We start from the raw sequence: 15,465 nt of genomic DNA, 5'->3' as shown, positions 1-15,465 counted from the left end.
CCGTCCATCTCCTTTCCCATCTCCTGACATGTCTGTGTGAAAACCGCAGAGGAGACGTTTGTTTTGGGATGTGAACCTGGCCGCTCTTCATGGAGAACAGCAAAATAAATGCCACTTATTTTTTTGTCCTGTCCCAATGGTGGTGTGTAGCTCACATTCGGACTGTCCCGTTCCCATAACCCCCTAAACCTCTGTTTTGTGGTGTTCGTTGCCACCTGTACCGGCGCTCAGTGGGGAGGAGAACATATGAAAAACCAACAGCCGCTGCTCAGTTCTGCAGCGCTGTCCCTGGGCAATCTCATACATTGACTGTGCCTCTCAAGCAGTGTGCTGATGAGCCCTGCAGCGGGGCTGGCTGGACGGGGTTTGGGGGCAGCGGGAAGCCCAGGGTGATGCTGCGGGGCTGGGGGACTTGTGCCCAACCAAGCCTTTGAGAGGCTGGCCGGTATCCCTCTGGGTGGTTTTCCCTCTGAAAGATTGTTTTCCTATGGCCTCTTTTGAAGACTCCTTCTCCCCAGCAATACAGGATCTTTGAAAGTACATATTTTTAAAAGAAAAACACGCTATTTATAAATTATTCTACATGCTCTCAACAAATCAAGTGCCAGACTGCGCTGGCGGAAAGCCCACTCCCGACTCCTCCTTGCTTGGTTTAAAAAAAGCAAGTAACGCCGGTTCTTTTATCTTTTCCTGGCCAAAACAGCACGGAGAGAGTCAACAGCACGGAGAGAGTCGTGGTGCAAATGGGAAAAGGGAAGGGGCTGGAGCAGCGTGGTGCCACCACGGCCCCTGGGTGCCCTGCTCCAGTGGCAGGGGGACCCGGAGATGTGGCTGGGGACCATGGTGATGGGCTGGCAGAGGAGCCCGGCCTCCGCTGTGCCTCTGCCACCGTGGTTTATCAGCGATAACCACCTGCCCCGTGGTGTCTGGGAAGCGACCTGAGGTGCAGGGGATGGGGGGTTTCTCTGGTTATTCCGGGTGCTGGGTTTGCGGGCTGCAGCGCCCAGGACACCCGCTGGCTGCCCACCACCCACGGGGTGACGCGCTGCGTGCTCCCATACGGCCCCACGGCCAGCTTTTGGGGCAAAACCCACAAAAAACCGTCCGCCAACCCCGCGCGTAGGGGCGGGGCCAGCTCTGAGGAGACGAGGAGGCGGGGCCTCACCAAACCCCGCCCCCCCACCCACCGAAACCCCGCCCCCCGGTGGGCGGTGCCGGCCGTTGCCGTGGCGACGCGGCCGTGCCGGCGGCGGGGTGGGCAGCGGGGCGGGGCGGGGAGGCGGGGCGTCAAGATGGCGGCGGCGGCGGCGGCCGGGGAGGCGGCGGCAGCGGCGGGGCGGCGCTGAGCTGAGCCGATCCGAGCCGAGCCGAGCCGAGCCGAGCCGAGGAGGAGGCCCCGCGGCGGCGCCTGAGGAGCGGCGGGGCGGGCGGGCGGGGGCCCATGTGCGGCGGCGGAGGCCCCCCCCCGCCCCCCAGTACCGGCGGCGGCGGCCCGTTGGCGGCCAGGCGCCGCTGAAGAGGCTCGGAGCGAGCGAGGCGGCGGCGGCGGAGGAGGAGGAGGAGGAGGAGGAGGAGGAGGAGGAGGCGGCGGCAGGATGAAGTTCGCCGAGCACCTGGCGGCGCACATCACCCCCGAGTGGCGGAAGCAGTACATCCAGTATGAGGTGGGGGCTGCCCCTGCCCGGTCCCACCGGGAGGGGGGTGCAGGCCGGGGGTGGGGAGGCCGCCGCCGTTCCCCTCAGCGAGGGGCAGCGCGGAGGGATGGGGCCGCGGGGGCTGTCCGCGCCCAGCCCGTTTTCTCCTCTACCCTCTCGGCCTAGCGGGAAGGTCAGAAGAACGGGGGGTGAATCAGAAATAACCCCAAGGCAGCACCTTCTCGTGGAGCCCGGTACCGGAGGCTCCCCCCCGAGCTTCCCCCAGCCCCCTCTGGGGGTGCTGGGCTTGGCCCGGGCCCTCCCCCTGCAGCCCCCGGTGCCTGCTGTGGGAAGGTCGCGCTGACACCTCAACAGCTCAGCCCGGGCTCCTGCCCGCTGGAAGGCTTTGGGCTGGTGGCTGGTGCTCAGGGAGGCCGTTATCCCCGGTAAAACCGCTGCTTATTTCGCTGTCACCGCTTCGAGATACTCTTCCCCAGCAGCACCGGTCATCTCCGCGAGTAATAATTAAACCTGGCTGGCTGAAAGCTGATTCCAGGAGAGCCGTCGGCAGCGGGCTTCTTGACCCGCTGAGCCAGGCAGAAAAAACACTCAACGCTTGTTATCGTTCGAGGGCCAGGGTTTTCTCTCTGGGACCACAATAGTGATTTATTTCTCATATCCCTATGAAGCTGTCTGCTCTCGCAAGGAAACCGTGTTTATCTTAGCTTGCTGTGTTATTCTTGTCGGACTTGAAAAGTTTATATCTTCCCTTTTGACCACTCCTTTGTTTTCCATTACCTGAGTGCAAAGGAATGGATGTTTAAAGAAAAACTGCAGGCAGGTTTCACTTTAGAACAAAACCGTGATCTACCTGAGTTATTTGCAAACGAGCTGCCCAAGTAACGCATCAGTTTTTGCGAAGGAGGGTGCCCATTGTCTCAGTACGGTACCAGATTAGTTCTGCATCGGGTCTCCGATGGATTATCTGTGCGAGAGCTCTCGGGGTTGTTTTCTGCTTTTGGGAGCAGAAAACTTGCGTGTGGTCCTAAGGGAAGGCTCGGAGGTGGGGCTGGAGGGGAAGTCAAGGAGGAAAAAAGATGTGCAGAAGGCTTCGCTCCTGGCTGACCAGATGGAAGTCGAGGGAGGGTGAAGGAGACCCAGCGAACTATGACACCTCGATTAAGGCGTGAAGAACTCTGCTGCGCGTTGGCCGCTGCTTTCATTACAGGAGGTTAATTTTCAGATGTTTTAACTAGGGCACTGATATTCTCTCCTTCTCCCTTCCCCCATCCCAGTTTAAAATAAAGGTAGATTTCAGTAAAATCTTCCTTATAGATGTTTCCCTTTCTAGACATAGCGTTCTCTTCGTTGGACAGATAGCGATAGCTGAATATTGAGTGAATTAAAATAAAAACCCCACCCTCCCTTTTAGTAGTAAGTTTCAAAACTCTTTGTTAGCCTTGTAGCTGGCTGAACGTGAGTCAGCCTGCTGCTCATGCATATTCCAGTAGTGCAATAGTCTGGCATTTACTATTCAGTGACTGGTGGTCGTGTGGAGCGTGGCGCTACCTTGGTTTACTTGTTGGTGATACTCGAGGCAAGAAGCATGCAACCCTCCGTTGTCAAGCGAAATGCCAAGCTGTTGCTTGGCAAATGTTGCTTTCATTATTTGTGTGCAATACTTCTTACGTTGTGCATCGTAGTAATTTTTTTCTAAAAATGTATGTGTATAATTCATTTAAATATCTTAACGTGGTTTTTTATTTGACAGTTTATATCTTCTCCTTAATTAAAGCAGTAATCAGTTACCATTTCGGAGTGAGAGATCCCGTTGTGTTTAACTCGGAAAAGATCAGTCCCGTTTGCAGGGACTTACCACGACAGGTTAGTGATGATAATGAAAGGACTCGAAGATGGAATAGCAATTGTCTTCAAGGCATTCTGTTGATAAGGCTTACATGTAGTCATCTGATTTGTCAGCTCTGATGTCCGTAGCTTTTTCCATTGGAGAGCAGGTGACTTTCACGCAGCCCCTAAGTCTTGTAAGACCCTGAGGTCCTCTGCAGGTGAGAAGGCTCTGGTTTGAAGACAAGCGAGGCTACAAGGAGCTCTGCCTTGCACAAATGGCCAATAAAGCTAGGAGGGTGTAATCTGTTGCTGATGATGTCAAGAAGAAGAATGAGGCAATGTTTTAAATATCTGAACGTGTAGTTTCACTTTCAGATGGTCTTCAGTGATCTGCAGCCCTCCGAGTTCTTATCAGTAATGCGATCTTTCCCTCAAACAGTGACCCGTTTAATTACTGTAACTGTGATTGTAGGAAGTGTGCAAGTTGCCCGGACTTGGGGCGGGTACTTGGTCCATGGAAGAGTTTAATGAAAATGAATAGATTTTTCCCTGTCTAAACAAGGAAAAAGATCTACTTCGATACCTATAGCTTGGATTCTTATTTTTTTTTTCAGCAAAAGCACTGCAGTGCCATTACTGTGTGTCTGCTTTTAAAAAAAGAGCAGTTGGCATGTGAAAAAGAAGAATGGTGATGCGTGCTGCTCCGTCTCGTTCAGCTTTTCACAAAGACATGGGCCGTGACTGAGTGAGCATTAACACGGTGTTTTACAAAAACCTCGGTTGACTTGATTTGACTTTTCACTCTAAAGATTGCTCACATCTTTAGATTTGCACCTGCTGCCCTCTCTGTGCTAAGGCCAGGTCCGAGCGCCTTGGCTTGGGGAGTCTGGCACCCTGTTGTCTGCAGAGCTAGTGGCCTCCCCAGCGGGGTAAAGGCTCGCTCCAGCACTGCTGCTTGCCTTAAAACCTTAGGTTTTGAACCCTTCCTTTACTCTTTGATTCCTTCGGTGTGAAAACATGAGACGAAACAAAATCCCATCTTTGTGTCAGACAACAGAATTTGCTTTTTAACATAGAATTGAACAAATTAAGGTGACTCACAGTTGAATTTCAGCTGATGCTTTCTTTCTAAACCCATTCTTTACTGCATTTAATGTGCATTTGTAGATGCAGTGGAACTGTTGGATTGCCGGGCCTCTGTTTATCCTTAATCATGATGCAAATTTCCTCTGCCAGTGTGTACCTCTCTGAAGTGCTTGCAGGAGAAGGAGGAGAGCATTGCTCAGTCTGCTCAGGCCTCCCGACACAAGTATATGTGTGCCTGTCAGTCTGCTGGGAACTCGGTGGAGTTTTACAGTTGCCAGATGGCAGTTTTGTGTCAGTTTATCTGGCCTGAATTTGTTTATCTGGGTGCAGAAGTCTCTTTAGTGAGCTCTTAAAAGTCTCTTCAGCACGTAGTCTATTTACACTTATGTTTCCCTGCGTATTTAACTCACTGCTGTGCACTCTGCTAGAGCAGGGAAGGCTGAGAAGTATCCACCAATTCTTGGGAAAAGTTCTTAGAATCGTGGGATGGTTTGGGTTGGAAGGGACCTTAAAGATCTTCTAATTCCACCCCCCTGCTGTGGGGGGTTCTGAAGAAAAAAGCAACTAGCTGATGTTTGAAAACAACAAGTGTTTAATACCTCTGAAATCCCAGCCTCTGGGGAAGGAGGAGAATGGGAACAGTTACTCCAGGCCCGAACTTGGTGGGAGAGATGGTAGGATGTAGGAGCAGGTGATTTTTTTTTTTTTCCCCTTCTAAAGGAGACTTCGGGTGTTAACTGCTTTCCCCCTTGGGTAGAGGAAGCAGGTTGTGGAGTTTTAAGAATCATTTCTCTGCGACAAAGCCTGCAGCGGGAAGTAGGCGTGGAAAGCGAAAGCCGCCGTGCGCGTAGCCTGCTCGTCTTCAGCCTCTTCCAGGAGCAGTCTCTCAGTTTTTGGGACGTGGCCAGCTCTGCTCTTCAAACAGTGCTTCATGATAGGCAGTTCGCACCCAAGCTTGCCACCTCCTGACACAAATCTGTTGTGCTATTTCACTAGTTGTCCTTCTGGGTGCTAGCGGACGAGCTTAGGAGAGCATTAGCAGCCTGCAAGCTAGTCACTTAAACCAGCTGCTTTGTTCCAGCGTTTTAAGGCTTTTGTCCTTGAATCTGCTCACTGCTGTGGCTTGACAGTTGCGTTTTTAAGTGTGTTTTCTTTCTGCTTTGTTGTCTGATATATGTGTATGTAAGTTTATACAAGGTGTGTTAGAAGCACAATTTAAAAAAAAACCCAAACAATAAAAACCAAACCACCCCATGTTTTTGTTTCATTTGAGGGCTGGAGGAGTAATTCTTAAACACGTGGAGCTGACGGTGATGGGTGGCTTTTTGGAACAGCTCTGTGGACAGGCGACTAAATGTGCTGGGTTTCACCCTCGCCTCCAGGGGCTGGTGTCGGGTCTGCTGCCCACGGGACCTCCGGCGTTGGTCCCTCCTCGCTAAGGGGCCGATGAGAGCGGCGATGGGAAGCGTGCCGCCCCTCTGGGGTACGGGGTGGCTTCCCACCTGCTGTCTCTTTGGGGTTGTTTCTCCTGCCTCGTGCGGCACCGGTTCGTGGAAAAAGTTACAGGTAGGCAAGGATGACGAGCAGGGTGGAAAAGGGGAAGGTGGCTTGTGGTCGGTTTGGTTTTTTTTTTTTTTTTTTGACCACTCGATGCATGGAACCGGGTCACGCGCTGCGGGCGGTGAGTCATGGGAGGAAGGGGACGGAGCGGCCGGTGTTGGGGAGGAATGGAAACAGAACCGAGGGAAGGAGAGAGCTGTGTCACTGGAATGAGGATCATTCAGCAACGGCTTAGCTGGGAAAACAATTATGCAAGTGACCTTTGTTGAGACCTCTGTGGACTTGGGAACGAGACCTTTGAGAGATGTCTGAGCTGCCTGTTTCACCGGCCACCTATGATAGCCCGTGATAAACAGACGTGTCCTTTAGACCTTATATTTACTTAGCAGGCTCATAACCCATGTTACAACAGTGCTGAGCTTCTACTTGCTGAGCGTGGGGTTTTTCCCGTGGGGGTGTTAGGGCAGCTGTCGGAGGCTGGGATGTTCTCCCTGGGGGAGGGAGAGGGGCACAAGAAGCGGAGGGGTTGTGGAGCTTTGGGACCTGCTGGGTAACGGGAGGCAGGGGCAGGAAGCTTGAAAGACCCGAATGGCTTTTGTGTGTTAGATTTCTGGAGGCCCAAAAGTCCAGGAATAAAACGCAATTCGTGCAGCAGGAGTTTGCAAAGCATGCTCGTGCTCTCTGTGCGAGTTAAGATGCCTCTCCTCACCAAGTGATGCGGTGTGTGTAAATGAATGTCCTGCAGTAGGAATGGACCTTTCCTAGTTGCCCCCAGTTCCAAAATTACGTTTTGAGTTACTCCACCAGCCACAGGATCCAAGTTACTTGATTCCTGCACGCGCTTGTGATGCGCAACAGCGCACACCTTTAGCCCTTGGCTCCAGCCATCCCCAGGAGCAGCACGCTGCCTCCTCCGCGGGGCGAGGGCCTGGCTAGTAGCTCTGGCCTCTGCTGCCTGTGCCCTTCGGTGTCCTTCTCCAGAGGAGGCAGCCTCCTGTGGCTCCCTGGTCTGGTCCATGAGGTCCTCTTCAGCTCTCAGAATAGACGTGCATTTCTGTACCGCTGTACTATGTAACAGCGCTAAATCCCTGCCGCTGCTGTTCCTCCGTTTGTCTTCACAAACTCCTTTCTATGTCATCCCACAGTTTGTATTTCTATGAAACCTTTAACGTCCTACCAACTGGGAAGCATTTCTTCCAAAGGGAGATGTTTATAAATACGGTTGGGATAAATTTTGTAGATTAGCAAGGTAACAGGCCTTTGAAGCAGTCAATAAACGTGAACGCGTGTTTCTTTTGTTAACAGAGATGCGTGTAATAGCACCGACATCACGTTCTGTAGCTTTGGGTGTCAGTCTGGAGGGATAAAAGGACTTTAATTGCTTTTGTTTTCAAACAGGCTTATCAAAACAATGTATTTTTTGTTGTTGTTGTTGCTGCTGACAGCATTCCTTGTTCTCTCTCTCCCCTCCAGGCTTTGAAAGAGATGCTATATGCAGCTGTGGACCAGGCCCCTTCTATAGAAGGTAAGCGAACTGCAACTGAGCATCGTGTTTTTCTTGGCATTGGATGCTGGGCACACAGTAGAGTTACTTTTCTGTCCTCAGTCCTCCAAAATTGGTAAACTTAATACACTGATGGGCAACCGCTTGGCCCTTCACAGCCTGCAAGCTATTTTTGATTGTTAGGACTCTTTGTCCTCTGTCACCAGAACAATAGCTGTCTCTGTATAGCCTGGGACTTCAACAGCTGGATTCCTCTTGCTTATAAGGACATTCACTGGTGGAAGTACTTTCCTCATCGCTTGAGAATAGACCTTTGTTTTCCTGGGGCAGCTAGCGGCTTCGGGAGGTAATTGTGCTGGAGAGACACTGGCTCCTGGTTTGTCACCGGTGGCTGGAGCTGTGAGAGTCTTGTCCTTTCGTCCCGGGCGCTCCCTGAATGCTGTGCTACCTCTCGTATGTTGGCATGAGTATATTTTGTGTTTGAATGTGTTTATTGCCACTGAATCCTATAGATGAGTGATTTTAATACAGCATATGGTATTAAGCTCTCTGCATTTTGAATAGTTTAAGTGATAAGTGCGGTAGTTCTCCACAGAGTCCTTTATAGCCTTATTCTCTTCTTCCGTTTGTTGTCTTTGAAGTACCGAATAGTTTAGGTTGCTTCGGTCCTTACTTATTTGCCCTTCCTGTGGATTTCAAACTGTTTTTGACCTCCGTGCTTTCGTTAGTGGAATGTGAAATACTATATTTGGGTTTAACTCTACTTGCTCTTTTACGAGAATTTTAGAATTGCGATGGTTAATAGACAAAATGGGGCTGTGACGGGGCAATATTTAGTGATGCTTTTCAGAGGTGCAGTCTGAGCCGAAAACTTCCTTGAGGCAATGCTCAGACAGGTGTAACTCTTAGATTTAACCTGACACTTGGCTGCTTATTTGTCTCAGCCCACTCACTTTGTTAAATCAGTTGCACCCTTTGCTCTTAACTTGCGGGTCCTGGAACTGAATTTCTACCGGCAGGCGGTTGTGGTGCTGGCAGCATCTGAACTACATGGGTAAAGCGTGTGGGCTTTGGAAAACACACATGCAGCTTGCAAACAATACACTGACAGAAGGGGGAAGTCCTGCTTGTACCTTTTGAGTGACAAAGTTGCCTGAAAACCCACAAACCTGGAGGATCTCTCCCCCAGACAGCACAAAACGTTTTCTATGTTTTGTGTAGGCCAAACCGACCATCTTTATTAACTCCTAAAGACAGTTTACTGGTTTTGTTGAGGGGAAAAAGTAACACAGCATCAGTTTTATAGAAGGCTGGAGCGTTTACAAGGTTCTTTTTTTTTATGTCAGTGCGTTATCAACAGTGGGAGCAAATAAAACTTTGTGGTGTGATGTTTGAGGATGAGGTGCTGGGTTCTGCTGGAATTTCAGGGCGGCTTTGCCCCTGAGCTTCAGGTGGAGCTGAGCTCCCGGGATCAGTTGGGGTTGAGGGACGGGTGAGCCACCTCCTCGGGTCCTGCAGGAGAGGTCGAGCATCTTCCGCAGGGCCTGCCCTGTGGGCACAGGGGTTGCTGTGGGGTAACTCACGGCTGCAGGGTGTGCTCCAAGTGAAGCCAGAAGCTCCTTGCCTTGTGTGTTCCTTCCCTAGGTGTGACTGTTTCACCAACAGGGTGGGACTTTGTGCATCTTAAAATGGATGGGACGTGCAGATCCTTTGCATTTTAGTTCCTAAAGTTTCTTATGGGTAAGGCACAGGTGGATAGCTTCACACAACAAAACTCCAAAGTGTGTAATTCAGCATTTTGTGTTTTTTTTTTTTTCCCTTGCTCATTGTGATATAATGATGTTCTGTATGTACTGTAATGTTTGTGTCTAAACACGCTTGGGAAGGGAAGAATAAAAAGGTTTAATATATTTATGTTGTTTTTTAAATGTTAAAATTTAAACTTCTGCTTCTGCCTCCTTTGATGCTTTCAAAACATCAACAAAAAGGAAAATAATGACTTAACATCGTGCTAGTTATGAAAAGCATCTTCTGCTCATTATTTCGAGATCAGATCTCTTCCTCTGCACTGTAGAGAACAAAGTGATCCAAACTGTTTTGAACTGCTCAGATTTGTCTCTGTCTTGCCTGAGCAGCTTTTAAGTAGGGAGCAGCTATCCTAATTCCTGCACCTTTTGTTAGTTAAGTGGTATGGGAGTGCGTGCGGGGTGGCTTGGTTTTTCTTTCTAAGTTTGTTTGCAGTGTGCTAATTCCCTCCCTTTTTTCTCTCTGCTTAGAATCTGGTTTGCTTCTTATTTTCTGACTCCCTCTCTAAAAATCGAGTGTGTCTTAGGTCAAGGCCAGGCTGTTTGAACTGGTTTGGTTGAGCTGTTGGATCTGCGAGGGCAGCTGTATCTGAGGCAGCGGATCCTTTATCCATCCATTGACAACGGGAGCGCTGAGGTAACAGGATGACAGATGTCCTGCCACCAGCTGCAGCTGTAGGGAAGGTTTGCATGGTTCAGCGAAGCCTTATGCTGGGGTTACCGTGCGACTGCACGCAGGCTGTGCCCGAAACACTTCCCTCGTCCCTGCCAGAGCAGATGGAGCAGGTTCCTGGTACTTCAAAGGGGATGGAGCAGGTATTGCCAGGGGCTGCCTGTTGGCCTGCACGTTTCCAGTTTAACGTGGATTTTGCGGAGGATGCTTTTCCGTTCCTTTGAGCTTAGCACAGAAACTACAGCAGGGTGCTACTAAAAACCACCTACCCTGCGTGAGCCTAGCGTAAATCTCATTTTAGCCTGGTTTAACTAAAATTCATTTGATCTCGTTGATCCCAGATGCTGTGGACGTGCGCAGTTGGTTTTGATTTACCTTAGATGTATTGTAGAGCTAATCTTCAGCCAGTACATCGGGCCGTGAAGGGAGCTTTGTGTGCCAAAGCCAAGGCTGTTCCTAGGTTTTACGCTGCTCCGCTACGCGTGTAATTCAGGATTTGTGAATGAGTTCCTTCGATTTCTGCTGCAGGCTGCTTATTGTATCGGTTGGTAAAATTTCTATGCATACAGGAACGCTTCCTATGCTTAGTAGTATGCTGGGAGCACTTGGGAGCTGTTTAAAACATGCTGATCACTGAAGGCATGGTGTAAGTAGTAGGCGAGGCAAGCAATGGGTGAACCACCCCCCGTTAACAGCAGTTACTGGGTTCGTATTTGGGAATCTCCTGCCTGTGGCTGGGACATGGGTAAACAAAGCAAACTTCAGAATGACTCACAGGCTGTGCAGCTGATGGTGCTGCTGCTATTCTAGTGGGAGAAGTGTTGCTGTGAAGAGGATCTTGGATCGAAATTGTGGCATTCTTACTCTGCTGGTTACCTGCTTCCATGGTGACCCCTCTCATTGTGCTAAATTGACTCATACCTACGTCTGTTCTTTCCCATCTTCAGGTTGCGAACACAGACTGTACTATTAAGTAGCAATGAAAAAACAGATGTGAATAAGTAAAAAGCTATCAAAGCTGTATGGCAGGAGAAGACTGTTTACAGCTGTAGCCTGCCTTCTGCAGGAGCAGGCAGTCTGCAAGGTGCTTTGGCTCCCTGTCTTTCATCAGAATCCTACCAGACTGTCTGCATGTCTTTTTTTGGCGGTTGCTAGTTGCACACGTAGGTTTCTTTAATCTGCTCAAAGATCTGACTTTTTTTTCCCCCTGTTTGTGTACTTTGTAATGACAGTTTTCTCCGTGCCAGCGCTACGCTTCTAGATTCCCCTCATCTTTTTATGAGGCTTTCCACTGAAACTGCACCATCCTTCCACATCTGTACAGAATTAGTATGTAGTCTGCTAATTCGATCTCATCCACATCACTGAAAAATGTGTCAAATGATGCTTGATTCCCAGTTGTACGACAGGACTTGCTTGAATTTCTGGAGAATGCTTTGTTAGCTGTTTGTTACGTGCTAGTTCCTGTTAGTGAACCACTCTGAGCAGATCGGTGCTGCCAGGACGTCCTTCTCAGCTTCTGAGCCTCATGGACGGGCCGCAGGGTCTGCGTGCGAGTGTGCCGGCTCGGTGGCAGCAGGCACCCATCCTCACCTCCTCTCGGGAAGAAGCTGGGACAACTTAGAGGTGAAAATACAGTGTGGTGCTTGTTTTTTGAGGCAGAACATGCCCTATCGCAAAAGCACAAAATACTGACCTCGCCACGAGCCTGTTGATTTCTGCATTCCTCGTTCCTCCTACAGATGCCTGTCTGAGTCTTCCCCACGTAAAACAGGTTACTGGACCACCGGCGTCCTCCTGATTATTCCACTTGCTGGGCAGATGTGTCGGCATCTCCCCAAGCTCCTTAGGATTCAGCTCTTCCCAGCTGCAGCAGAGATGAAAGTGTGGCTGTAAATTATTCATTCTGATTATCTGCTTGAATGGACAGGGTCCATTCTAAATATTATTTCCTAGAATATTTGTCTTTCAGATATTGAAGTTTAACCTGCCTTTAATACTTGTGTAAACAGATCCTGTTATAATATCAGATGGCACAGAACCGTTCCGTTGTATCCTCTTATTATGGAGATTACTTACTCCACTTAACCTCAATCCCAAATTCCAGTGGTATGGCTTGAACAGGGATCGCTGCTCGTGTGTGAAGCTGCAACGCTGTAACAGAGAAGAAGCGAGGAGTAGGAATGCTTGAAGACTGAACTCCAAACCAAAATTAATAGGTGACTTTAAATACAATTTGATTCACAGGGGAAAAGCTTTAGTGGCAAAGGAGATCCTCTGCTGGTGCTCGTGCTCTGCAAGTTCACCTCTTTGCTCGCTCTGGATGAGAAGAGCGAGAGGTGCGAGTTTGGGATGTTCTCCATGTGCCAGCACTGGCAGTGTGTCTTGTGTGGTGACAGCCTTGTTCCTGCTCTAATTTGTAATATGCTAGCCGTGTTAGCTGACAGCTAAAGATCTTTGAGTCGTTTGGATTTATTTCTGTTGCTAAATAAACAAAAGAGCGTTCTTCAGGGTGATAAATACTCCTAGTGAGTAAGATAGGATGTGGGAACTCACACCGTGTTTTTTCCAGGGGAAGTTAAGAGACTGTGACAGGTCTTGTTCATTATGTGCAGCCTTGCCTTGTAGGGTTGAACAAAGACTTAGGGTTTGTCTGTATATATACAGTTGTCCTCTTTTTATGTCAAAATAAACGTTTCTTTCCAATTGCATAAACTTATTTGTAGTGGGTTGAGGGTTTGTTGACATGGGAGAGTTTAAGCGAGGCTTCAGCAGAACCGCTTCACGTCACCACCACGAAGCAGCCACAAGCAGATTAATGCTTTATTTTTGTTTCACCACGTCGTTCTGGGTTGTTTCACACCCATACAGGACTGGGGCTCGGGGTCCTTTTGAAGGATGCGTGTGGCTGAAGGTCGGTGTCCTTGGAGCTGGTCGTGGATCCTGTGCAGTGCCAATCGGTCTGGAGGCCTCTGTACTGATAATTGCTTTCTAAATTCAAAAAAAATATCCCATGGTGGTCCTGTTCCCAGTTGGAGACCTTCTGCCAGGTACTGGGCTTTCTAGAAAAATGGGTCGTTGGGCTCATTGCAAATATTAGCTTCCAGAGCGCACAAACATCAGACAGGAGAATCTGGCTGTGTACCAGCGCTTAGAGGAGGAGGTGATGTCTGGTGTCTCTTACCTAGGGCAATAAAATTTGAAAAGTAAACAGCACGTATGGTTGGAGAGTAGTGTGAGAGAACAGCTGGATGGCCACCAAAATATCCGGAGCACGGATGCCTCAGTGGAAGTTATTGCAGCGGACTTGTTCTCATGTATAAGTAATCTCACTGTCAGAAGCGGTATGATACCTGCAGCAAGTCAGCTCCGACACTGCCCGCGCTGTGCTCGATACCACCACGTGCCTTTTTCTGTCGTTTGGAGCCGTGCAGACCCAACTGCTCTGATACCAGGACTTGCTCAGACTTACTGAGGACCAAGCGATTGCCCCTTGGCACCGGCATGCTCAGGTTCCTGCCTTGCTCCTGGTTGCTGGTTCCTACGGGCTGCCAAATCTCATGCTTCCAAAATCTCTTGCCAAATCTCCCTGGCCGGGAACCTCCTCTCACCTTCGGAGGGATTGCTCCATGGCCAGCTCCTGCTCTGCTTTGCTTCGTCTGCCTGCACGAGCTGGCAAGCTCGTGGCGCTGCTGAGCGCGCCTTTATTTTATTTTCTCTTTTCTTTTCCTCCCTCAGTGATGTGTTTCTGGGGGACTTCCTCTGTGATTCAAAGCGCTCTCAGGCATTCACACTGGGTGAGGGACTCGAGTCCCAAGTGCACCACGTAGCACAGGTTCCAGGCTGCTCCCGGGGCTGGAGAAGGGCAGTTAATTGCTTGCTAGTTTTGTTCTGTATGCTTTGTTTTTTCTTTAAGCATCCTGTGGTACTGAGAGCTGTTAAACCTGGGATAATCAAAGAGCTGTACGTGGCTCAGAAGGCAGCAGGGAAAGCTGGATCTGGCTGGCCCGTATGAAAGGGCTGTACCTACAGGCAGGTTTCTTTTGCAAGCCTGCAAACTGCTTATCAGTCCAGCTGCAGGAGGGCTGGAGATTGTTCCTTAATGGTGTGGGGTAACGGCAACATCAGAAATGCTTTTTTTTTTCCCCTTCCTGCTTTTGCCTTCCAGTAGCTTAAAAAGGCCAGCACGGTGCCTTTTTAGTGGTTAGGGAAATTAACGGTGTTTGTAATTGACCTGGTAGGTGCCAGGCTTTGTGTTAGTGGTCAGAACTTGAGGGTTGGAAAGCAGAAAAAGAGTTCGCAAAGCTGGAAGGCTGACAGAGAAGCGTGCCTTCAGCGCAGCGCTCCTGGGACAGCAGCAAAACATCAAAGAGCCTCTTGGCTGTAGCCGTAAAGCAACAATGCACATGTACGTACAGGAGGTCGGTATTTATTGCTGCCTTTCAGAAAAGGCTGCGATAGACATCGTAACAACAAGATTTACGGCGCGTGTAGGAGGCAGCCTCTGGCTCTCTAGTCATTGCTTCGGAGCCGTGTTTGAAATAGGTGGCTTGAATTATTAGACAATTAAGATTTGGGATGAGACTGTAGCTACTTGGTGAATAATGCAATATGAATTAAACTCGATGGGTTTCTTCTCTCTTTAAAAATGCATGCTGTGGGCAGGGAATGAGCAGGCTGTCCCTGGAAGGAAATCTCATTCTTCTGCACCAGAATTGCTTATAAGATGCTTCAGAAAAATGGCCAGGCTGTCAGTACCCCGTGGAGTCCTGACAGCTCTGCGTGCTGCAGCGCAGGAGGAGCAAGGGCTGTCCCCAGGGACCCTCCTACTTGAGCAGCCCCTCGGTTTTGTTACTGTCATCTGCTGTAAGGCCGTGCCGTGCGGTGGCTATGCCGATCACCTTCTCAGAACATGAGAAGGTCTGTCTCTTTAAGTAATTTTAAAATTAGTAAGGATGTGGTGACAAGTCAACCCACTCCTGGTCATGTTTCCTTCTCCTGATTCCTAAAGTAAGAAGGCGGCTAGTCACTAAAGAGCTGGTCATTGAGGTGGCTTGGGCTCGCTTTGCCTCTTTTATTCACAGTGTGTCCGTAGCCCTGCAGCTTGACCCCTTTAGAGTAAAAGTGGATAATAGGCTTATTGAAAAATACAAATACGCTTTTTGTAAATACCCAATCTTTAGTTATAGTCTAAAACTGCAAAATTGCAGCATCTCGGCTTTACAAAGCCTCAGTTTAAAAAAATTGAGATTAAAAATGATACATATTATTCCATTATTATACAGCCATTTAGCTAATGAATATATTTCCAAACGCCTTATGCTATTTTTGTTGAATGTGGTAACCTTTTCCCCT

The 15,465-nt window shown here is 49.4% G+C and overlaps 1 protein-coding gene across 1 annotated transcript in view; it reads left to right on the top strand.

The window, feature by feature from the left end:
* The first annotated feature begins 1,451 nt into the window (after window positions 1-1,451).
* XPR1 (xenotropic and polytropic retrovirus receptor 1) overlaps window positions 1,452-15,465 on the top strand; it is a 100,317-nt gene continuing 86,303 nt past the window's right edge. The window contains exons 1-2 of the mRNA XM_040565046.1: window positions 1,452-1,664; window positions 7,602-7,653. Of these exons, the coding sequence (XP_040420980.1) occupies window positions 1,596-1,664; window positions 7,602-7,653 (121 nt within the window). The 5' untranslated portion in view covers window positions 1,452-1,595. The remainder of the gene's footprint in view (window positions 1,665-7,601; window positions 7,654-15,465) is intronic.

This window comes from Cygnus olor, chromosome 8, assembly GCF_009769625.2.
Source record: "Cygnus olor isolate bCygOlo1 chromosome 8, bCygOlo1.pri.v2, whole genome shotgun sequence".
Lineage (NCBI taxonomy): Eukaryota > Metazoa > Chordata > Aves > Anseriformes > Anatidae > Cygnus > Cygnus olor.
This window is presented reverse-complemented; position numbering and strand designations above follow the sequence as displayed.